At 55.1% G+C, this 24983-nt stretch overlaps 1 protein-coding gene across 1 annotated transcript in view; it reads right to left on the bottom strand.

Moving 5' to 3' along the window:
• LOC101942093 (alpha-2-macroglobulin-like protein 1) overlaps positions 1 to 24983 on the bottom strand; it is a 58964-nt gene that overhangs the window by 30886 nt on the left and 3095 nt on the right. Inside the window, 10 exon segments of the mRNA XM_065577638.1 lie at positions 1988 to 2133; positions 2277 to 2340; positions 11278 to 11508; positions 12057 to 12221; positions 19151 to 19260; positions 20209 to 20323; positions 21428 to 21557; positions 21822 to 21906; positions 23059 to 23212; positions 24051 to 24071. Of these exon segments, the coding sequence (XP_065433710.1) occupies positions 1988 to 2133; positions 2277 to 2340; positions 11278 to 11508; positions 12057 to 12221; positions 19151 to 19260; positions 20209 to 20323; positions 21428 to 21557; positions 21822 to 21906; positions 23059 to 23212; positions 24051 to 24071 (1221 nt within the window).

Here is a 24983-nt window from a genome sequence, read left to right as displayed (position 1 = left end):
TATGTAATTGATTCCTTCAACCAATTTTAGCTCTCAGCTATATTTCTTTCTTTTTAAGAATAAACCTTTAGATTTTAGATTCTAAAGAATTGGAAACAGCGTGATTTGTGGGTAAGATCTGACTTGTATATTGACCTGGGTCTGGGGCTTGGTCCTTTGGGCTTGGGGGAACCGTTTTTCTTTTACTGGGGTATTGGTTTTCATAACCATTCGTCCGCATAATGAGTGGCACTGGTGGTGATACAGGTAAACTGGAGTGTCTAAGGGAATTGCTTGTGTGACTTGTGGTTAGCCAGTGGGGTGAGACCAAAGTCCTCTCTGTTTGGCTGGTTTGGTGCCTTAGAGGTGGAGAACCACCAGCCTGGGGCTGTAACTGCCCTGCTCTAAGCAATTTGTCCTGAATTGATACTCTCAGTTGTGTCCCGCCAGAGACTGCCTCATTATAAGAGCCCAGGCTCATTCAGCGCCTCCGTGGGACGGCTCAGGGAGCTGCAGTTATTCATAGACACCCGGGGGTGGGGGAATAGGCGGTGCAGCGAGGTAGGGATACGACAGGATCACCAGCCCCACCAGATAAAACTCATGAGTCAGACCCCCTAAAAGTCCTGAGATTCTTGACAAGAATGAAGCCCTGGGCTGCAGTCTGTCCTCTGGCTTCTCCACTTCCTGCCCCCACCCACCCCAGTGTGTCTGGACATGCACAGCACTGCCTGGAGGGGTCGGCTGAAGGCTGAGCGATGAGGCCAATACCAAGCAGATGCCAGTTGCCGGGAGGGCAGCCACCATTGCCGAGGGGGGCATTGAAATGCCTCCAGGTAACAGTCCACTGCCTCCCCGGGCTGGGGTTTGGGGAGCAGAAGGGTCACACTTACCCCCAGGGCAGTGGGGTGAAGTGGGAGGGGGCAGAAGGACTCAGCCAGGCCCCCACAAGATGGAGGGGAGAGGTAGAGGAAGAATTCTGTATCTTTACCTCCCTAGTACCAGAGGGGAAGGGCCTTCCCCCCAACTGACCCCTATGTGCAGTGGGGAGGGGGCTGATGGCTGGTCCCTGGCAAAAGCTTTTTCTCAATGACAGGGATGTCCCCCTGCCGGCTGCCCAGAGAGGAGAGCCCCAGCCTTCATGGGGCGGTGTTTCTACTGCTCATCTGGCTAAGAGTGGGAATCGGCTGCCGGCCAGAGGAGGAGAGGGGCCCCTCGCCTCATGACACTTGTGCCCCAGTCGACTGGAGGGGAAGCGGCCCCTTAGAAGCCCTCTACAGAAATATGGCCAGCTGTCCTCCTCCCCACCCCCCGCGAGCCTCCAGAGAGGAAGGGAGCTCAGACCATCATATCCTGCCCCCTGCCCCAGGAATCTCCCAGGGTGAGCAGGGGCAGGCACAGGTTGGAGGATGGGCAGTGGGTAGGGCTGAGGTGGCAGAAGTTCTGGGGGGTGGGGGAGCAAATGGCTGCAGAGACTGGGAAGTGGGGAGGGCTCAGGGCAGCAGGTACCTGCCAGGGAGCCCAGAGTGGGCCGGGGAGGGGCCAGTGGGATGGGAGGGACAGAAGCAGGAGCTCTGGGGAGCTGGGTACAGGGAGGCGAGGGGTGGGGCAGGCAGGAAGCAGGTACCTGCTGGGCCTGGAGTGAGAGGCTGAGTCCACGGGGGAAGCAGCGTGGGGTTGGGGGAGGCAGGAAGGGTTTGGGGGAGCAGGTACTTTCTGGGGCCAGGGACAGCGGAATGGGAGGGCGGGGAGGGCAGGCAGCTGCTCCTCCATTGTGCGGGGGCCGGAGTTCTTCCTGTCACCGCGGGAACGCCTACAGGTGGGGGCGAAATGGCTAGTGATCAATTCACCAGAGCTGGCACTAACGCAACGACCCTGGCGCTGCTGTAAGGCCGGGGAAGGGAGGGGCCGAGGGCACCCAGCGATGCCCCTGCTCAGGGCTCCTGTTATGGGGCAGCGAGCGATTCCCCCACCCCAAAGTCTCCTCCACCCTGAGCCCTGGGCTCACCTTGTTCGGGAGGCACTTGGCCACGTGCAGCCAGGCGCTGTCGGCAGCCATCTCGCCATCGGGCAGCACTGTGTAACCCAGCACCGTGGCAGCGGGCGCCAGGTCAGCGCCGACGGGCAGCTCGACAGAGAAGGAGCCCTTCAGTCCTAGGGATGGTGGGAAACACCCAGGGGAAGTCAGGCCCAGCCAGCAGAGCCCCCTCCCCCAGCCCGGCCCCTGCTTTGAGACTCAAACCCCAGTTGCCCCCTGGGCGCCCCCTATCTGCACAGACCCCTCCCCCGCCACTTACCAGCCCCCTCCCTGAGGTCCAGCCCCTTGTGGAGGATCCTGGCGATGGCTCCCTTGGCCACGACCTGGGGAGGAGGAGACGGGGGTCACTGAGCTGTGTGACGCTGTGTGGAGTCTGGGAGACACTTTATGGTATTGTTGATACCAACATTAGAAAATCGCAGGGAATCTGACCAGATATGCCATGGAAGGTGTCTGTGAAAGTCGTGTGATTTGCCAAGTATGAGGATCTTGTTTATATGTTTGTATCACCTTTGTATTGTGTTCTAGGTCTGTGTGGTACATCTGTATTTCAAAACTCAGTCTGTGGTTCTGGGTGACACCCCCAGACAGATTGGCATCAGCACTGCCGAGCCTTTTCGATGGCCCATCGCGGGTCATAGCCCAACAGTGAGCCCATTGAAAGGAACTAGGGGATACACCTTAGGAGTCAGTAAGGCATGTAGGGGCAGGCAGGTGGACAGAGAACTCTAAGGCTTTTCCATGCCATGTGCTGTGCAGCTTGTGTTTGGGACAAAGGAAGTACCAGCCACATGGCAAAAGGAATATAAAGGGCAGCTGCATCTTCTCCATTTTGTCTCCATTCCTGCTTCTTACCTCTGGAGTAACTTTTCTACAAATAAAGCTCTGAACAAAGGACTGAACGACCCATCCAAGCTGTGGATCTGTTCCAGAGGGACTTTCCAGCCAGCAAACTCACCAATACTGCTCAGAACCTGATATATGGACTTAGACGTCTCTGTTTGTATGTGATTGTTTTACCATTTAACAACTCTCTTCTTGTTCTTTCTTATAGTAAACTTTTCATTTCAGACACTAAAGGACTGGCTACCAGCATGGTATTTTGGGTAAGATCCAAACTAATATTGGCCTGGTGACATGGCTGACCCTCTGGGATCAGAAGAACATTTTGTATAGTGAGCAGAGGTTTTAAATGACTTCGCACTGTCCTGGACCTAGGTGCTGATTGGAAGCCAGAGAACTGGAATGCAGTAAAGGGACTGTGTTATTTGTTTTTTAGCTTCTAGATAACCAGCGTCGGGAATCAGGAGCAGTTTGCAACTGGTGCATGAGTCTAACTTCAGTGTGAACCACCAGTTTTGGGCAGTGCGGATTTAGAGTTAGTGGGACCCTATGCTTCATTTTCAGCACCGCCCCCCTCAACACCCCACCAAGAAAAAGAACATTCTCTCTTATCTCCCCCCCATTTTTCATTATTTTTTTCTTCATCCTCCTCCTACTGTACGGGGAGATTTTGGCAAACCAGTAAAGTGCCTGAAACCACTATGGCTTATTGCTAAAAGCAGCCTATTCAGCACTCTCAGCTTGACCAAGGCAGGAGGGGAGGGAGGGTTTTGGGTGCCACAGAAAGGGCAGCTTGACCCGCATCCTTCCTGATCAGAATTGTGTTGAAGTTGTTGATACATGCATTTTAGAAGAGCAGGATGTGCCCCAGGAATGTCTATTGGGGCCTCAAGGCTGCAAATTCTGGAAAAACCCACACCTGGTTAATCAATAATCAGAAGGAACCTCTTGCTTGACCATTGAAACTGCTTACTTAACAAGTTTTCTTTAAGGGACATGTCATTCTATTACTAATGTATAAATAAGGGGGAAAGTTTGAGGTAGTTGGACTCTTTTGGACTTGTTTGGACTCTCCCTCTGATTACATCTTGCGGTCCCCCCCGGCAGATGGAAGATTTGGCCACTAGAAGCCTGCCACTGTGTCACTTGAGAACCACACTCAGCTTTGGTAATTATCGAGGGTTGGGGGTATTTTACTAACCTGTTGCGGACGTGTGTAAGTGCTTGAGACTAAGTAAAGTTTAGCTTTAAGTGAAAGCACTTTTGTGTTGTCCTGTTTGTGCCAGCCACCTGTCGGTCGGATGGCCGTGTCTCCCCTGATTTATTTCCTGACACCATCTCGCACAGAGTGAAAGTTACCAAGAGCTGTGGGTTGAAAGAACCTCGGGTAACAGAATTTGGAGGCCCCAGCAAGGAGTAGTAGAGAGGAAGGAGACAGATGGTACAAACAGTTTGTAGTTTGTCCATTGCAATAGGAAGTAAAAGATGGTGGGGTGGTGTCGCGCCCTACAAGTTCCCGTGTCGCAGTTCGCGAGTTAATTTACGATACATGCTGTTACTGGGACTCAGAACTCAGGCTGATTGCCTGCTCAAGTGGAGAAATTATGTCCAGAGACAGGGAAACAACTGGAAAAAATGAACAGTTGAACATGATGTTGGGAAACAGCTTGACAGATTTTGTACAAGAGTATGGGGGTAATGGACCCTGGAAGCCCAGTGCCTTCACTGGCCCCAGAGCCTTCCTGCAGCTCCACAAGCAATGGGATATCTGGGTTAGTGCAGGAAGGTGGGGAGGTCCAAATGTTAGGGCAAAGAAAAAGGCTGCTTTGCAGGGATTCTGGATGGTTGCGACAACACTGGATCAGGAGATAGTTCAGTTAAAAGACCAGGTGCAGGAATTGGAAAGAATCAGAGCAGAAAAGGAAAGTGAAGTGATTAATTTGAAGGCAGAATCTGATGCTCTCGGAGCTACGTCTCTGACACAAGTAGCACGGATTGTAGGAATGCAGAAGCAGGTATGCGACAGTGAGTGGATCAGTAGTAAGTTGCGGGGGAAGTGTCTGAGTTGAAACAGCAGACCACGGAGAGCAAAGCTGCAGTCAGAGCCCTTTTGAAGGATTCACAAAGCAGAACCCAGGCAGACTACGTGCCCTTAAGGCTCAGTTGGGAGAGCAAAGGGGGATGGTGGCAGCGATCAGAGGGAATTGTAGCTGGGAGGAAGACATAGAATCAGAGGAGGATCCCAATGTATCCCCCCCCTTATTGTAATTATGAGCTGACAGACCCTGTGAGTTCACCCTGGATCCCATCGGGCAGTCTCCATATAGCCCCCTACAGGAATCACTGGAAGAGCTCCAAAGACCTCCTCCAATGGCCCCCATAGTCAGTACCTCAGGCACAAAAAGGGGACCCCAGGGAGGTCAGGGAGGAACAGAGGAGCGGGTAGAGACTAGACCCTTTACCCCTGACCAGGTTAGGATAGTAGGGAAACCAGTTGGCCCGCTGAATAGGAGCACAGCCTTGGGGTGGATGGTAAGCAGGAGCAGCTCTATGTATTTTGCCGCCCCAAGCATGGCAGGCAGGTGGCTTTCGTCGGCGCGCCTGCAGGAGGTCCGCTGGTCCCACACCTTCAGCGTACCTGCCGCCAAATTACCGCCAAAGATGCGGGACCAGCGGACCTCCTGCAGGCAAGCCACCGAAGGCAGCCTGACTGACGCCCTCAAGGCAACTGTCAGGCCGCCCCCCCCGTGGCTTGCCGCCCCAGGCACGCGCTTGGCACGCTGGTGCCTGGAGCCGCCCCTGATGGTAAGAGTATCTGACACGGCTGGATTCACTCCGGCTGATATGGCAGCTATATGCAGGGAGTGTATGTCCCCTGAGGATTTTGCAGGGCTCCCTTATGAGATCCAGATGTCCCCCCACCTCCCCGAGCAGATAATACAGAGAAGCACATAAATGTGCAGAGAGAAGTAATACACACCCTCTTCCGGGGAGAAATTCCCACAGTTATATTTCACCAGGAGAAGCAATAGGCCGGGGAGAGAGTAGAAAGTTATGTAGCCAGAAAGAAATTGGCATGGAGACATTCTGGGCTGACAAATGTCATTACCCCAGACTTTGCAGCCCTCTCTTTCAAACAAGCTTTAATCCAAGGATTTCTCCTTTTAATTCGTAAGGCCTTAGTGGGTATGAATCTGGCAGCAGTTCGAACAAGAGCTATTGAGGATAGAACAAAGCAGGCCTATGAGGTCCAAAAGGATATGCACCCTCCTAAAAGGAAACCTGATAAGGTGGCTGCTGTAGCCTCTCCAAGTAGCACGCAGGGAAAAGAAAGAGGAGACAGACCCCATAAGGGCCGAGGCAGAACCCCCGACCCATGGGGTGGGGAAATTTGGAAGGGACTTCTAATATATGAGCAAAAGGAAATGATAGACCAGCTGCCTACCGCTGAACTTCTAGCGAAATTGGCAGAACATGAACTGGCTGAGCATCAAGGAAAAAGCGCCAGTGCACCACCGACTGCTGCCCTATAGGGAGGCTGGGTGCCCCAGGATCCCCCAATTGTAGCACACTTAAACACCGATGAGTGGGGGAGGTTCATGGTTTATGTGAAGTTTGCAGGAGGGGCGTTCGGACAGAATTTACTAGTGGACTCAGGTGCCACCTACTCCCTAATTAGTACCCAAAATAAGGACCTGTTTGGACCTCTGGCTGGAGTCAAAACGTTACAGGGATTTAATGAGGCACAAAGCATCGTCCCCTTCTGTAAAAAATCCCATATAGTGTTGGGACAAAGAAAAGCCAAGGGCAATTTGGCTTGATGGTTTTGGGGGGAGAAGGCATTCTAGGAATAGATGCTCTGAGGGAATTGAGAGTGCTGGTTGATCGTGCTAACAGGGTTTTGTGGGAAATATCTCCGTGCACCCCATGGGAGCCTGTGGAGATTTCAGCCAGCTATCGAATAGCAGCCCTTAAGGCATCTGAGGAACTGGAATGGCCTGCCTGGCCCCCAGCAGTTTTGGAAATTGCCGAGAAATACCGGGAGGTGTGGGCCAAGAATAAAATAGAATGTGGTCAAATTGATGCAGAAATCCTAGTCACAGGCTCTGATCCTCCGCCCCAGAAGCAGTATCAATATCCAAAGGAGGCGGGAGCCAGCCTGAAGGAAACAATTGATGGGCTTCTGAGCCAAGGAGTTTTAGTGGAGCAGCCCAGCACTAACATGCTGCCCTGTGGCCCGTCCTTAAGAGTGATGGCAAAACCTGGAGGCTTGTGATGGATTTTCACCCCCTCAACCAGGTGACTCCACCTATGGCCCCCATAGTGGCTAACTATCAGGAAGTAATGGCTTCCATTGTAGGAGGAGCCCAGTGGTTTTCAGTTTTAGATTTGGCGAATGTTTTCTTTGCTATCCTCTTACACCGGGACAGCTACTATAAATTTGCTTTCACTTTTCAGGAAAAACAATTGTGTTTTGCCCGGGTCCCCATGGGATGGAATAATGCACCTGTTATCTGCCATGCCCATGTAGCAAAAATGTGGGAGGGAATGTCTGAAAGGGATAGTGTGATTTTTTATGTGGATGATGTCCTGGTCTGTACACAGACCCAAGAGGAAAATTTAAAGGTGTTGGACAGAGTGCTGCAAAAGATTCAGGAAACAGGGTTTAAAGTAAGCCCAAAGAAGGCCAACTGTTCTCCCAACAGGTACACTATCTTGGGGTAACCCTGGGACAAGAAGGGCGCTCCCCTGACCAACAGAGGGTTGAGTTGATTCTCAAACGCCCAGCCCCCACAAATGTAACTGCTCCAAGATCCTGAGGGATAGCTCAGTGGTTTGAGCATTGGTCTGCTAAACCCAGAGTTATGAGTTCAATCCTTGAGGGGGGGGGCCGTTTAAGGAACTGGGGTGAAAAATCTGTCTGGGGATTGGTCCTGTTTTGAGCAGGGGGTTAGACTAGATGACTTCCTGATATTCTATGAGTGTTTTGTGTTGCACATGTCCAACAGCCCTGCCTGCAATGTGGTCCTGGCTGTGTATGTTGCTATCTGGATTCTTGCATTTGTAGGTCTACGCTTCTGATATTGATGCACCAAAAGCTGTCGTGATCAAGACACTGGAGTGTGAAGTAAACAATACCCTCAACATTGCTCCAAGTCCCACATATGTCTCAGGGGAAAGCCTCCATCTTGGACCAACAGATGGCTATAACCCCACTTCCGTGAGGTTAAAAGGTTTGAACAAAGTAAACATCACTGTCGGAATGAGTGGGGAAGCAACACGTATAATGGTTTGGATATAAATGATAGTCCACTTTGGCGGCTAAAGAATCCCAGAATGATTGGTGGAAACATCACTATCCTCATGCATACTGTACTATCCCCTTCCCCTTTTGGGCCCGGGAGAGCAGATTTATTAGTGGGAGGAATTGGAAAATACTACCCAGATAAATTAGGCTGTCGGGTGGGAACAAACAGGCTGCTGCATAATTGTAACCAACCTAGGTGTGCGCAGCTGTGAACTGACTGGCCTGAGAAAACAGGAAACAAACCAATCCGATTTAAATTAGAATATGCCATCTACCTCACTGGGAAGCAGACGAATTTGGAAAAACCAGAATTGTACATAGTCACACCAGGAGGGGAATGGAAGATCCTCCTGTCCTGTTCCAACAGGAACTAGTGGCCGCTCAAAGAAGAGCTCCTGTCTCCGCGATGTGGAGAGCAGCATCAGTTAATCTGGTGTGCTAGTGAGGAAATTATCAACATGTAGATTAGCATGACAGGAAAATGGCTTCTGCGAGGGCCTCATGGGGTAAAAAGTTGCAATGTTTGGGTTTTGGACCCACCAGTCACTAATTTAATCGGTCCCTATGTTGTCCGAACCAATGTCAAAAAGCAATTGGTGACTCACCCTACTCACTCCCTCAAAAAGGTCATTCTAGATCTAAGTTTGACAAGGGTCTCAGTGATAGAGCCCCAGTGTAAGCAATTTGTTCCGCCCTTATTTGAAGGTTGGAAAAATTGGATGGAAACACACAATATTCCCAAACCAGACAGTTCTAGCAGGGAACATAGAAGGGTAAAAAGAGACTTATGGGGAGCAATTGGAACGGGAGGCGCAGTCTTTAACAGCATTAATGAGGAGGTGCTTGCAAACAAGACGAATGCGATGGAAGCTCACATAAAAGATTTGGCTACACCTATTAGGGTATCATTCGAGCAATTAAGCTCTCTGCAATCCCAAGTAGCAAATATCTTAGAGGAATGGGGAAAAACGCAAGAGGAAGACCATCGCCGCCTCTTGCAGGCTGTTGGCACTCTGCAAGCTAACACTTCTTTAGCTATGGCGTGTATGCAAATGCAAGTATGGATGATTGATGCAGTAAAAGATATGATTCATGATGGTATGAATGGGGTGCTCCCAGTAGAAATTAGAAGCATCATTTGGAAAAATTCCACCCAAACTGAAAGAGAGTTACAGGCCTGGTGGAAAATGGTAAATTTCACCTATAATCAAGAGTCAGAGGAAATCACGGTCTTTGTTTTGCTAATGTTCCAAGCAGAAATAAAATGGGTTTCTCCCATTGTGGCTTTAGGCCTCAATATTAATCAGACCGTAATGGAACCTATCGACCACAGAGTGTGGGTGGTAAAAGATGATCAAAAATGGAAAACGTAGGATTGGGAGCCTGTTTAGAGGAATCTGGAATTGGAGATGAATGTAACCAAAATGCCCTCCAACCTCAGGATGTATGTTTGGAAGTAACTGAAGGAAAATGCCATTATGCTATTAACCCATTTGTAAGTAACAATTCTGTGTTTGTGTATCTAGGAAATCATTGTGTATGTCTTAGAAGTTGGTGTCCTACATTTCTTGTTAATTTTGTGCATAAAATAAATCATAATGCTTATGAGAATAAAGGTTTCTGTCATATGGTAGCAATTAGGGGATGTGATTTTGAATTTCATGTACCTGAATTTAAATATAGTCAGTTAAAAGTGTCTTATACTTTGTATTCTATTGTAAAACCTGTTGCGGACGTGTGTAAGTGCTTGAGTCTAAGTTTAGCTTTAAGTGAAAGCACTCTTGTGCTGTCCTGTTTGTGCCGGCCATCTATCAGTCGGACGGCCGTGTCTCCCCTGATTTATTTCCTGACACCACCTTGCACAGAGTGAAAGTTACCAAGAGCTTTGGGTTGAAAGAACCCCGGGTAACACTATATTATAAGTAATAGGAAGGAAATGAAAATAAAGTGAGGTACTTTGATTGGGGCAGGGCGTGAGGGGTCGGGCTCTGGGAGGGAGTTTGGGTGCGAGGTTCGGGCTCCGGGCGGGTGTGGAAAGGGTCAGGGGGGTGATGCTTACCATGGGTGGCATGGCTCCCAAAGCGACCAGCACACCCCTCTGGCAGCAGCTCCTAGGTGGGGGGGAGGGACCAGGGGGTCTCTCTGCACCGCTGCCCACAGGTGCCACCTGCACAGCTTCCATTGGCTGCAGTTCCCGGCAAATGGGAGCTGCGGAGTAGGCGCTCAGGACAGGGGCAGAGCACAGAGACACACTCCCCCCCCCGGGGCCGCAGGGACATGCCGGCTGCTTCTGGGAGCGGCGCGGAGGGAGGGAGGCAGCGTGGTCAGGGAGCCGCCTTAGCCCTGCTCTGCTGCTGCTGGCATGTCTCTGCGCGCCCCTTGTGGGGAGGGGGCAGCAGGTCTCCGTGCGCTGTTTGGGGCGGGAGCAGCATGTGGAGCCACCTCTCACCCACCAGGGGCACGCAGAGACGTGCCAGCAGCCGGCCACTTCTGGGAGCAGCCTGGGGTCACCGGCCACAGAATGCAGGCAGCCTGCCTGAGCCCTGCTGCGCCGCCGGCCGGGACTTTGGGGCAGGTTGTCCGATGAGATTTGTCCTGCAGTTTGGTTTGTTTCATGGTAAATCTGCCTCTGGTTTTGGGAGAATCTGCTCTTTTTTTGCAGCCTGTCCTGACCTTGGCATTTCCAGTGAGGGCTGCCCCAGGCACACTGGGTTACAAGCTGATGCTGTACAGAGGGCTGACAAACGCCCCGACGTGGGGGTGGCCATGCAGGCTGGAGTCAGGGCAGGGTGCAGCCTCTCCTCCCCATCGACTGAGCCAGCAGAGGTGGGGGTGCAAGTAAGCACATTCAGGCAGGTATCCTGTTCCCCAACCCCCCCAGACCAGCCAGCCCCCGCTTTGGGGCCAGATTGGAACCAGAGCCCCTAGTGGGGAAAGGGGAAAAGCCCCGTCCTGATCTAGCCCCGCCCTTGTAATTCAAAGGAAACATTCGATTCCCCACTGCTCTGCTGTGGGGACACAGCGCTGATAGCGCACCTCCTGCTCACACACAGACACACACGCATGCACAAACACACACACACACTGTAGTCTTTCAGGACGGGCTCACCAGGAAGATGAAATCCAGGCTCCTGGACCCCTTCCCCAGGGCCTCCCTAGCAATGACGTAATCCACCTGGAGCTGCTGGGCCTGGTCGCAGGGCAGCACCCCTCCCAGCGAGCGGATCTTCAGGAAACTCTGGCTCTTGGAGTAGAAGGGCTCCAGGTGACGATGGGCATCCTGGTAACTGGGAGAGACTCTCCCATTTAAAGAGCTGCCATCCACCTGCTTGAAGCGCCCCTGTGGGATAGAGAGAGCGATGGGGCTCGCCGGGGTGCAGAGCACCCAGCACAGGACAGGAATGCAGCCGGGGCAGGGCAGGCGCTGATGTTGCCGGCTGAGCTCACCCCCATGACCCCTCGCCCTGCGTCCGTAAGAGTGACATGGAAAACCCCAGCGGTTCGAATGGGGCAGCCCGACAGCGGCAATGGGGCAGCCCCTGAGCTGAGCTCCCTGAAGGGGGCGACCTTCCTAACTAAACCCCACCCCAAATATTAATGAGAAGACAAGTGGTGGCACTATGATACCATTTGCATCACCCCATTGATGGTTCTGCTGGTGGGTTCTGCGCCTCCCCCCCCTGCCCCACCGTCTGTCCTGGCTATTCAGCCTGCAGGCGCTTCGGGCAGGGCCGTTTGCTACGCTGAGTGTGTGCAGCACCCAGCACCATGGGGCCCCGATCCTGGCTGCTCCTTAGGCACCACCGTAATAAACATCAACAATCACAGACACAGTAACAGAGGCTGAAGTGTAGGGGCCCCACTGGGGCTCGGAGGCCCGTCACTTACCCTCAGAGTGACGCTCCCTGTCCAGCCGGAGGTGTTCAGCTCAAAGGAGGCTCTGCCAGACTCGTCGGTCAGGAAGGTCTGCTTCTTATTCTTATTCCCATATCTAACAAAGAGCTGCAGCTTCTCATTCTTCAGTGCAGAGCCATCTGCTGTCTTCAGGAGCATCTGAGCCGGGAGAGAAAGGGGGAGACGCACAACTCAAGGGAGCAGACTCCTGGGAGAGTGTTACCCACTAGGGGCTAAAGAGTTGGCTGGGAGCAGAAAGGGACAATGCAATCCAGCCCTGAGATGCACTGGGAAAGCCCAGGGCTGGGATGCGGTGTTGGGATGAGGCCTGAGGGGCATTAGAAGATTGGGGAAGAAGTTGGGGCAGGACTCGAATAGCTGTGGGTGCTGGGGTGAGCACTGAGGGGTAACTGGTTGTCTGATCCCTTGACTGAGCCCTCCCTTGGGATGTGGGACTCTGCAGTCCAGCTGCTCCGAGGCCTGAAACCAGGGCCTCAGATCTCCCAGCCCCGTTGCTTTGCTTACACACATTCCCTGGAGGATAGCGTGGACTGCACCCTCAGCAAGTTTGCAGATGACACTAAACTGGGAGGAGTGGTATACGCTGGAGGGTCGGGATAGGATACAGAGGGACCTAGACAATTTAGAGGATTGGGCCAAAAGAAAACTGATGAGGTTCAACAAGGACAAGTGCAGAGTCCTGCACTTAGGATGGAAGAATCCCATGCACCACTACAGACTAGGGACCAAATGGCTAGGAAGCATTTCTGCAGAAAAGGACCTAGAGGTTACAGTGGACGAGAAGCTGGATATGAGTCGACAGTGTGCCCTTCTTGCCAAGAAGGCTAACGGCATTTTGGGCTGTATAAGTAGGGGCATTGCCAGCAGATCGAGGGACATGATCATTCCCCTCTAGTCGACATTGGTGAGGCCTCATCTGGAGTACTGTGTCCAGTTTTGGGCCCCACACTACAAGAAGGATGTGGAAAAATTGGAAAGAGCCCAGCGGAGGGCAACAAAAATGATTAGGGGTCTGGAGCACATGACTTATGAGGAGAGGCTGAGGGAACTGGGATTGTTTAGTCTGCAGAAGAGAAGAATGAGGGGGGATTTGATAGCTGCTTTCAACTACCTGAAAGGGGGTTCCAAAGAGGATGGATCTAGACTGTTCTCAGTGGTAGCAGATGATAGAACAAGGAGTAATGGTCTCAAGTTGCAGTGGGGAAGGTTTAGGTTGGATATTAGGAAAAACTTTTTCACTAGGAGGGTGGTGAAGCACTGGAATGGGTTACCTAGGGAGGTGGTGGAATCTCCTTCCTTAGAGGTTTTTAAGATCAGGCTTGACAAAGCACCGGCAGGGATGATTTGGTTGGTGTTGGTCCTGCTTTGAGCAGGGGGTTGGACTAGATGACCTCCTGAGGTCCCTTCCAACCCTGATATTCTATGATTCTATGAAACTGCTTCCCCCCACCCACTAGGCCAGTAACTCTGACTGCTAGACGTGGCTTTTCTTACTGGGGCCTTTAAAATCTCCCCTATTGCTCCTCAAGGAGCCAACAAAGGGTGTCTGGGAGTTCAGAAATGGTCCAATCGCCTGGTGCTGTGTCTGTCGCTGCGGGAGGCGAAACGAGATCCAGCACTGTCAGCAGTGGCGTGGTAGGACCCGTGCGATGGATGCTGAGTGCCGGAAATGGGACGTCTGGGCCACAGGTGCAGGTAGCAGAGGCACTGAGGAGACGGCACCTGGTGCAATGAAGGCGAGAGCTCCGGGCGTGATGCATCGGTGCGGCAAACAGTGGTGCCAAAAGCACCAGCAGCAGCACCAGCAGCAATGACTGTGCCGCAAGCAGTGGTGCTGAGAGGCCACCACCAAGTGAAATCCTCTCTGGGCACCAAGGGATGAGCCAGCAGCGGAACCAAGGACTCAGGATTCCTGCTCTCTGGGCGCCAGAGGGACCAGGGATTGGCCTCGAGCTGCCCTTCTTAAGTGACACAGAAAGAGGTGACGTAGCAGTCACCTGAGGAGGAGATCTACTCCTGTGCTCCTTGGCAGGATGGCGTCCATCACACTCGAGGTCACTAACCGGGGCAGGCACAGCCTTAGAGGCGGAAGAGATGGCTGCCAGGGTACTTTTTACACAAGGGTGATCGGTCCTAGGAGGATCCTGCATCTCTTCAGGGACTGAGCCTGGCCTCCTAGACTTCTCCAGGAGAAATCCCTTCAGTCTAGTCTCCCTGGATTTCACAGCCCGTTTGGGGAGGGCTCTGAAGTCCCTGCACTGCTCTCTACCGCGTGTCTGTGAACCCAGACAATACAGACACTTAGAGTGTCTGTCGTTCCGGGCATGGCAGAGCCACATAAGGGACATAATTTAAATCCTGGGGACCAAACCCCCCATATGTGGAGAAGACAGGAACTGCTCACCTCAGAGTCCTACCCCCCATATCACGATTCATAGACTCCAAGGCCAGAAGGGACCATTGTGACCTCCTGCATAGCACAAGCCAGAGACCTGCCCCAAAATAAATCCTAGAGCCGATATGTTAGAAGAAAAGACAGTTACCTTTTCCATAACTGGTCATTTCGAGATGTGTTGCTCATGTCTATTCCGCAGTAGGTGTGCGTGCTCGCCACGTGCACCGGTGCCAGAAGTTTTTCCCCTACCAGTACCCATATGGGAGTGCCCCCCGTGACCCCTGGAGTGGCACCTGCCTGGCGCGGTATAAGGGGAGCAGCGCGCTCCCCCCACCCTCAGTTCCTTCTTGTCAATCAACTCCGACAGAGGGGAAGGAGGGTGGGATGTGGAATAGACATGAGAACACATCTCAAAGAACACCATTTACGGAAAAGGTAACTGTCTTTTCTTCTTCAAGTGACTGCTCATGTGTATTCCACAATAGGTAATTCCAAGCTATATCTGTTGGAGGTGGGTAGGAGTTCACAAGTTCTCAGGACAGAGTACCGCCCTGCCGAACCTGGCGTCATCCCTGGTTTGGTAGGCGAGGTGAATGTGTGAACCGAAGACCACATGGCGGCCCTACAAATGTCCTGGATAGGGATGTGGGCCCCAAAGGCAGGCAATGAGGCCTGTGCCCGGGTCGAGTGTGCCCTCAGAATGGGTGGCAGGGGAACGCCCGCCAGCTCATAACAGGACTGGATGCATGAAGTGATCCAGTTGGACAGCCTCTGAATGGAGATCGGCCGAGGGGACAAACAGTTACGAGGACTTCCTGAACTGCTTAGTCCTCTCGAGGTGAAAAGCCAAAGCCCGCTGCACGCCGAGCGTGTGGAGACGGCACTCCTCACTGGATGCATGAGGCTTGGGGCAGAGGACTGGTAGAAAAATGTCCTGACCCATGTGGTATGCGGAGACCAACTTAGGGAGGAATTCGGGGTATGGGCGGAGCTGGACCTTGTCCTTGTGAAAGACCATGTATGGGGGTCAGGGCCCTAAGCTCCGAGACACGTCTAGCCGACGTGATAGCAACCAGGAAGGCCACCTTCCATGAGAGGTGAGACCAGGAGCACGTGGCCAACGGTTCAAAGGGGGCCCCGTAAGACAAGCTAAGACCAGGTTTAAGTCCCACTGTGGAATCAGGGGTCTAGAGTATGGGAAGAGGCGTTCCAGACCTTTAAGGAACCGGACAGTCATAGCATGGGAGAACACCATGTGTCCTTGCATTGGGGGATGGAAGGCCAATATGGCCACCAGGTGCACTTGACCGACAAGGGTGCCAGGCCCCGGGGTCCTCAGGTGGAGGAGGTAATCAAGGATAAGCTGGATAGGGGCAGACCCTGGAGAGACACCCTGGTCCACCGCGCACTTAGAGAATCGTGACCACTTAGCCAAGTAAGCGCAGCGAGTGGAGGGCCGTCTACTTTCAAGGAGGACACGCTGAACCTGTTCCGAGCACTCCCTCTCCTCTCCCCCTAACCATTGAGCAGCCACACTGTGAGATGGAGAGCCGCCAGGTTGGGATGGAGGAGGCGGCCCTGGTCCTGTGAGAGCAGATCCGGGCGGAGCGGTAACAGCCACGGCGGAGCTACCACCAGGCTCATGAGGGTCCCGTACCAGTACTGCCTGGGCCACGCCGGGGCAATCAGGTGGACCTGGGCCTTGTCCAACTTTATCTTTTCCAGGACCCTGCTGATTACAGGGAACGGGGGAAAGGCATAGAGAAGCCTGCCTGACCAGGACAGGAGAAAGATAGCATCGGAGATAGCGCCACTCCCCAACCCCCCTGGAGCAGAGCCGGGGGCATCGCCGGTTCTCTCGAGTCGCAAACAGGTCCACCTGGGGAGTTCCCCACCTTCGGAAGAGCTGGTGGGCCACTTCTGGGTGAAGGGACCACTCGTGTTGCGAGGAGAAGTCCCTGCTTAGCCGATCCACCTTTTCGTTCCAGGCGCCTGGTAAGTGGGAGGCCTTCAGGTGGATATTGTGGACTTCAGAAGTCCCACAGCCTGAGGGCTTTGTGGCAGAGGGCGGAAGATTGGGCCCCGTCTTGCCTGTTGATATAGCACATGGAGGCCATGTTGTCCATGAGGACCTTAACTACCTTGCCCTCCAGGCGCGAGCGAAAGGCCATACACGCCAGCCACACCGCCCTGAGTTCTTTGACATTTATGTGTAGATTTGGGTCTTGAGCCGACCACAGGCCTTGGGTCTGAACGCTCCGCATGTGGGCTCCCTAACCCAGGTCCGACGCATTGGACACCAGCTCCAATGACGGGACCTTGTCCCTGAACGGGACCCCTTGGAGCATGTTGCTTGGGGTGGACCACCACCTCAGGGAGGTGTTCACCGAATCTGGCACTGTGAGGACCTTGTCCATCCCGTCTGTGGCCTGGGAGAAATTCGAGGCCAGCCAGAGCTCGAGGGGTCTCATCCTGAGTCTGGCATGATGGACCACGCACGTGCACAGTGACATATAACCGAAGAGCTGCAGGCAAACCCTGGCTGTTGTAACCGGGAATCTCGTGACCGAGTCGATGAGACCCTTTAGGGTCTCAAACCTGTGTGGCGGGAGAGAGGCCCTGGCCGACACTGCGTCCAGGAGCACCCTGAAAAACTCTATGCGTTGGACCGGGACGAACATGGACTTGGTGTTGTTTACTAGTAGGCCCAAGGTGGTGCACGTGGACAGGAAGAGCGCCACGTGATCCCTCACCTGCAACCGGGAGATGCCATTAACAAGCCAATCATCCAGATAGGGAAATATCTGGACCCCCCCACCATCTGAGGTAGGCCACTACCATCGACGTGCATTTTGTAAACACCCTGGGGGCAGTGGACAGTACGATTCTCCAGTTTGGAAATTGGTAATGATTGTGTCCTACCACAAACTGGAGGAAGTGCCTGTGCCCCTCGAATATGTGAGCCTGGGGCCTAATGGGGATCGAGGACTGCCCAACATGGGCCTAGCCTCTGTCCCAGACTTCCCTCGGTGCCGTTGCAAGGAGTGAGTCTTCTTGGTCCTTTTGGCGTGTTCCGTGGATGGGCAGAGCTGCCAAATGGTCGATGGCAACAGTTGATCGCCGCGTACTGACAATGAGGTGCCTGGTACCAGCTCGGAGCGGTGTGCTCCATCAGGAAGGTCTGGAGCCTAATGTCTCTTTCCCTTTCGGTCTGGGGCTTAAATGCTCTCCAAATTTTGCACCTTTCGCTGATGTGGGTTTCTCCCAAGCAGCGCAAACAGACTGTGTGCGGGTCGCTTCTTGGCATAGAATGCCGACAAGAACCGCATGACTTAAACCCCAGGGCACGGGGCATGCCCCAGCCTGGGCTCACTGACTAACTAAAATTAACTATGCAGCTAACTAATTACAGGTACTAAACGAACGAACAGGGGACGAGCTACAGCGAAGTTGGAGCAGAGCACTTCCGACGCACCTTCACTGGTGGCAAGAAGGAACTGAGGGTGGGGGAAGCGTGCAGTGGCCCCTTATAGCGCGCCAGGCAGGTGCCACCCCAGAGGTCGCGGGGGGCACTCCCCCCTATGGGTACTGCTAGTGGAAAAACTTCCGGCACTGGTGCACGTGGTGAGTATGCACACCTACTGTGAAATACACATGAGCAACATTTGAAGAAGAACATCCCGTCTTCATTTACAAATTGTCAGGGATGGAGAATCCACCACGAACCTCAGTAAAGTGTTGGTTAATTACCCTCACTATAAAAAATTTACACCTTATTTCCAGTTTCAATTTGTGTAGCTTCAACTTCCAGCCGTTGGATCGTGTTCGACCTTTCTCTGCTAGATTGGATATTTGTTCCCCGATATTTACAAATTGTAACCAAGTCACCCTTTAACCTTCTCTTTCTTAAACTAAATAGATCGAGCTCTTTGAGTCTATCACTATAAGGCATCTTGTCTAATCCTTTCACCAGTCTTGGGGCTCTTCTCTGAACCCTCTTCAATTTATCAATATCCTTGTTGAATTGTGGGCACCGGAACTGGACACGGGGTTCCAGCATCAGTTGCACCCCTGCCAAATACAGAGTATCCGACTCGAGAGTCCCCTGTTTATACATCCCAGAGTCGCATTAGCGCTTTTGGCCACAGCATTGCACTGGGAGCTCATGTTCAGCTGATTATCCACCACGACCCCCAAATCTCTTTCAGAGTCCCTGCTTCCCAGGCTAGACTCCCCGACCCTGTACGTATGACCGACATTCTTTGCTCCGAGGAGAGGGAGTCTAAGACTGAAATCCTCCCTACAACAGGAGAGTTCAGCTCTAACTAAACCACTATCTCCAGTACCAATTATTAACTATCAAAATGACTATTTACAAAACGTAAAGAGAAAAACTTCAGCGGCGCAGGAGACCGAACACTGCTGCTGGCTCTGTCTCTCAGCCAGGGGCTGTGAGAAGGAACTGAGGGTTGCCTGGTTTTCTCAACCCTCATTGTGCCCTCGGTAAGAGGGGGCTTGAGGACATGGAGAGCGCAGCTAAAGCATTCTGATCTCCAGTGCATGGGGCACATGGGCACCAGAAGTGCAGCACATCCAGCAAGCAGTCAACACCAATGGAGGTTACAGTGCGGTACAAACATATCCCACTCTGTCACACCAGTAATCCCGTTACCTTGCCAGTGTAGGGGATTCCAGTCTTGTAGGTCTCGTCAGTGTCCTCAAAGGTCACCGTAGCGATTTCAGACACGATGTCACAGTTCTTGGTCGCGCTGAGCTCCACCCCTAGCAGGAGAGGGAGGGACAATAGGAGGAAGGTGCCAGGAGAGCCATCAGAGTTCAGGCTACGTCCCAGATTTCTCTCCATAACAATCCGTGCAGCCATTTTTACCCCCTCTCGCTATGGACTGGAGGGTGTGATTTGGGGGAGAATTTGGGAGGTTCGGCTGGAGTCGGAGAAGGATTTTCCTGGGGAATCTGGAAACTAGAAAATTTAGATCCACCTTCCCCCGGGGCTTAATCCCAAACCAGCCACTTGACATTTGCCAGCAGGGTCTCCTGGCTCTGCGGCCCTTTCCCCAGCAGAGAGCTCCTTACTGAACAGCCCCAGAGCTGACCCGGCACACAGGCCTCTCGGCACAGGGCCTGCCCCCAGAAAGGGCCGTTTTCAGAAGTGCCCAGTGACCCCTTGCCGTTCTGGACCCGCTCTCCTCCAGCCACTTCACCATCGCTGATGTCAGCACCCGAGGATAACGTTGTAGCCACCCCACAGTTACAGTTTTCAGCCAAACGGGTGTCGGCTGCTCTGGAAATCAGGATTCTTCTGGGCTAAATGTGGAGTTATCTGGGTTCGTTGCTAAGTGATTAGCACTTGCAGTTTTGAACGCTAAGCGCTAACGTCACTGAGGCTGTGACTCAGGGCCCAGCGACACAGGCTGGGCCTTCACTCTGCTCTGCCAGCTCAGTGCACAGCCAGAGGCCACTCGCGGGAGGGTATTTAGTCTTTGCATGAATGTGTCCAGGTCTGAGCTCCTCATGAGGGATCGATCCCAGTGATGGGCTGAACCAGAACTCCAGATCCAACCCCCAACGCTACCTCTGGGCCTGTCTCTAAAGCAGCTGGGCTACAAATGACATGACCACACGTGCAAGTGAGCCCCCTCTGCCCCTGGGGGTTCAGTGCTGGGGGCTGCCAGGCTGGGGGTGTCCATGTGTGCTTGTTTTCAGTCCCACCTGTCCCCTCCTCCACGAGAGACGCGTTGGCCTGGAGGCTCATCTTGTAGCCAGAGTGGGTCAGGTTGAAGGGAGCCGTCCCCACCTCTGTGGAAAAGCAGCCGTTGCTCTCAGTCTGGAGGGAGAGAATCACAGCCCGTTAGCAGCAGCTCTGCACCAGGCCCCGCAGATGTCAGCTCAGCAGGTCTCTAATCAGGCTTGGCCTGGTTAGTGCCAGGACAGGAGAAAACCTGGGTGCTGAAGTCAGCAGCAGGGGGCGCTCTCACCTTGGAGTCAGCCCTGACACCAGTACCCCAGCGAGGCGCTGGGGGCGCTGTGTAGCTGGAGCTGCTTTGGGTGGGTTGAGACGTAAAACAGGCCGTGTCCACCCGTGCCCATCACAGATCCCCTGGTGCTTGTCCCCCATCGTCGTGGTAACGCTGGCTAATTCTAATCACCCCCCTAACTCCCCAGGGACTCAGAGCATTCGGGGAGATCTGTATCGTTCCATTGCCCCTGCCTAACGAGAGCTGCTGATGAGGAAGGGCGGCCCTGTAACCTGGGGCACTAGCCTAGGTCTGGAGAGACCTGGTGGCAAGTCCCTGCTCTGCCACAGGCTGCCTGCAAGTCCCTCTGAGTACGGCTCCAGCAGAAACACCCTGCGGCCGTGAGTCTCCGAGCCCAGCCCTGCTGACCTCGCTTGTGCTGCGGGGCTAAAACCAGCAGGTCGACGGTCGGGTCCAGGCGCTAGACCCGGGGAGGGGGAGGGTCTCGGTGCCCAGGCTCCAGCCGAGTTTCTACACTGTTCCTTTAGCCCCACGGCGCAAGCCCCAGGCAGTAGAGCTGGGCTCGGAGACACTGCCGCAGGGTTCTTGCTGCGCAGACGGACCCTGAGCATCTCCGTGCCTCAGTTCCCCATCTGTACAATGGGGACAGGAGTCTGCCCCACCTCCCGGGGGCTAGGAGGATCAGTGAAGCACTGAGATATTGTGGGGAAGCGGGGGCTGTATAAGTCCCTAAGCCAGCTACAGAGCTGGCAGTCTCCAGTCCCAGCCTGCCAGATGGGGACCCAGATGGATCCAGGGCCTGATTCGCCTGCACTTACACCAGCTTTACATCAATGTCACCAACCTCATCAGGGCAGATCACAGCGCCCCCTCTGGCCAGTGTAAGAAAAACATGGAGAGGAGCCTCCTCCAGCAGCATGTCATGTACCTCCCCCCGCCCCAGTCACACTCACCTGGCCAGTAAGCTCCGTGCACAGAGCCCCGGTTCGCTTGGCATGAAGATAGTCACAGGGATCTGCTGGTTTTTCTTCCCGACACAGTCTGGCCTGGACCCTCCCCAGGACGGGCTTCCCATAGGTGTATCTGTTTAGCAGAGGGGAGGGAGAGTGTAAGTGGGAGGGGAGGGGGCCAACGCCCCTGCCCATGGGGGGGTCCCTGCTGCGGTGGGGCTGGTCATGTGGCTGGGAGTGAGAGCCCCAGGGAGCCCTGCCTGGCCATGAGCATGGGGCAGAGGGGCGCAGGCTGGGAAGGGGCAGGTCAGATTCTGGCCTGGGGGGCGGGGGAGGAAGGTCCAGGGCAGTTCCAGTCCCCCCCTTATTAGCCCGGCAGGGCTGGTTTCACACTCACCGGCCGCACACCTGCAGCAGGAGCGTCTCATCCAGCACCGTCACCACGGGGGGCAGCTCCAGGGTCACTTTGAACTTGGGCAGCACTGGGGGCAGAGAGGGACGGGGTGAAACCGACCCGCAGCCCCGGCTCGGGGGTTTCATCGCGATCCTCGGCCTTGGAGCTTCTCCCTGGGTCTTGCAGCCCCCCACCAACCTGCCGGCCGGGCGGGAAGGGGAAGGGCCCGGAAATGGAGCAGAGCTGGAAAGAGGCTGCAGCAGGAGCCTCAGCTGGCAGGAGTCTTTTCAACCCCACTGACAATAAACTGAAAAACAGCCTCTGTCCCCCACTGCCTGGCCCCAATGGTTAAGGGCAGGGGCAGCGCCAGGGACGACATGGGCTCGAGAGCTGGTGTTCGGGCCAGGGTCTATGTGGGGCTGAGAGCGGGGATGTGCCAGGGTACATGTGGGGCTGAGAGTGGGGACGCGCCAGGGACCACGTGGGGCTGAGAGCGGGGACGCGCCAGGGACCATGGGGGCCCAGGGGACGTGGGCGTTTCTCCCGGCTGATGAGGTCCCAGCTGTTTCCCTCTGGGAGCTGGTGTTCGGCTGGGACCTCGTCCCCAGCAGGCCCCCGCCAGGCAGCCTGGCCAGACAGGGCCAAATTCACCCCTGGGCTCAGCCCAGAGGAGCCGGGGGGCTGCTCCATGGCAGTTTGTCCCTCAGGGTCTGGGCCGTCCTGGGGCACTGACAGTAGCTGGCTGGGCAGCTCCGAGGCCCAGAAGCCCCAAGAGGGGAGCATGTGTTGGTGAATGTGCAGCGCTGGGATGGGCCAGTGAAGGGGGGGGTGTTTGTGGGTTCTTCATTTTTCCCTTATGGTAGGGGAGGGGGGATTGGCCAGTAGGAGAAGGATGGGAGTATTGCGGGGGCCTCAGGGGCAGGGTGTCTGAGGCGAGGGTGGGGGTGGGAGGCAGTTGGGGGGTCAGGGGCAGGTGTCTGGGGCGAGGGGGGATAGATGGCAGCTGTTTCAAGGGAGACATCAGAGCTCTTCTCTCCCCCTCCCCCGCAGGAGCCAGAGGAGGTTTTGTGGGGGGGGAAATGGAGAGGGGGCCGCTGACATTTCCTTCCCCCTCCCAGGAACACCAGCTCTGGGAAGGGTGTGTATGTGTGAAGAGCCCCTTGTGCTCCAGGAGGAGCAGAGGTGGGGCTGGGGGGGGCACAGGGCAGATGTGGGTGCTACCCTGGGCCCCGCTGCGTACCGTATTCCTCCACGCTGAACGAGTGCCTCGTCCCCTGCGCCTCGATGGCGTACGTCCCCAGGGCCGGCTCTGCAGACAGTGGGAGGGACAGATCCACGATGCCCTGCTGCGGAGTCACATCTCGCCACTGGGCGATGCGGTTCCCGTTGGGATCCTGGCAAACGGACACGCCCTGCTCAGCTGCTGCCCCCACACACGACTCGTCCCTGGCAGCCCCCGAGTGCCTCGTGCTGCTGACGGGGGCTGAATCGATGCCCGGGGGCTCAAATCCTTCTCCGTAGCCTGGAGCAGGCACCGCCGAGCAGCCGCTGGGTAAGGGGCCCCTGCCAGTGCCCCTCAGCCCTGACCCAAAGGCACCGCCTCTGGGGGGAACAGGCTCCCGAGGGACACCCCATCTCCAGCCTGGACAAAGCCCAGGGAACACGCCATAGGGACCGTTTCCATCTCAGTGCTAGGCCTCTGTGGGTATGTTTCCTGTTCCCGTCCCGCCACGCAGCCTCCCCAAACCTCCACCCCTCCCCTCTGCCCCTGCAGCTCCCAGAGACCCTCCCTCCTCCCCTGCCCTTCCCCCATTCAGGCTCCCAAGGGAGCTCCCTGCTGAGTTCCCCACTGGCCTGATCAAGTCACTGCCTGACCCAGAGTTTGGGGGCTGGGAACATTCGGGGTGAGTGACTCAGGCAGGGATCCCAGCCAGGCCCAAACCCACCTGCCTTCCGGACAGACAGCCCCAGACTCTGCAAACTCGGGGTGGGGAGGACGTAACCCGATGGCACAAATGTCCCCTCCCTGCCCCCCATGTGGCCCAGCCCAGAAATGCCCTGTGCTCTGGGACCCTTTGCACCCCCACAGCAGGGCAGAGGGGTCTAGGCCTGGATTGCTGGACATTGTGGTCACAGCCCAGACTCCTCTGGGATCCCCGCGACTGAACACCCCCGGGGGCCCTCGGATGAGCCAGACAGGAAGAGGAGGAGGCTGGAGAGGCACAGACTGACCTGCACGGTCACCAGGGGCAGCTGCAAGGCAAACAGACAGGAGATGGCTGGTTAGAGGGACAGGAAACACCCCCCACCGCCCCCGCGTCTGCCTGTGACCTCCCCACGGCTGGGGTGTCTCTGGGGCCATGGGGGATCATGCAGACAGCAGCGGGGGTGACCGAGAGAGCAGGGACAGGAAGGGGAGCCCATGAGGCTGGAGGCCTCGCACCTCCCATGCTCTCCTCCCTGCAGTGGCGGATACAGGGCAGTGGGTGGCTGGTGTGTGCGTGGAGGAGCAGGGCGAGATGCTGGGGTCTCTGCCAAGGGGCAGTCTAAGGGCCGGGGGTCTGCGTTGCAGCCAGTGCCCGGGCGAGATGGCTGGGAGGGGAGCTGTCAATCTGTATTTCCACACTGGGCCTGATTCTGCCACGTCACTCAGAGTGCACAGCACGGTTAGGCTGAAAGGTGCTAATGACTGTCATCCCAGGAGAGGGGGCTGGCATCCACAGCCAATCACAGACTGCACTAATGCCAGTGGGTGCCCAGCGCCCTCATTCCGGCTCCATGCAATGTGCAATCAACCCTCTCTGTGCAGTAAAGAGACTGCAACCAACAGAGGCCACTGCCCAAGGCGCTAGGCTCTGTAGCTCAGGGGGCTGCTCCACACGACTGTTTTCAGCAGGCCAGCACAAGCCCTGGTACTGCAAGGCTGTTAACCTGCCCTGGGAGACTCGCCCCCTGCAGCAGTGTAGACCAGGGTGGCCGCTGAGGCATTCCCAGAATACTGGAGATCCCAGTATTTCCAGGATTGGTGTGGGTCTGTCCCCGCTGGCGTGACCTCGCACACTCGGTGTGTGTGAGTTCACACCAGCAGGGGCGGAGCAGTGCGCTTTTCCAAATGGCGCCCCACATCCAATACCAGACACAAGCATGCACTGTACGGGGGCAAAG

The sequence above is a fragment of the Chrysemys picta genome, chromosome 24, assembly GCF_011386835.1.
Source record: "Chrysemys picta bellii isolate R12L10 chromosome 24, ASM1138683v2, whole genome shotgun sequence".
Taxonomy (NCBI): domain Eukaryota; kingdom Metazoa; phylum Chordata; order Testudines; family Emydidae; genus Chrysemys; species Chrysemys picta.
Note: the sequence above shows the minus strand (reverse complement) of the source record. Positions and strands in the feature narration are given on the sequence as shown.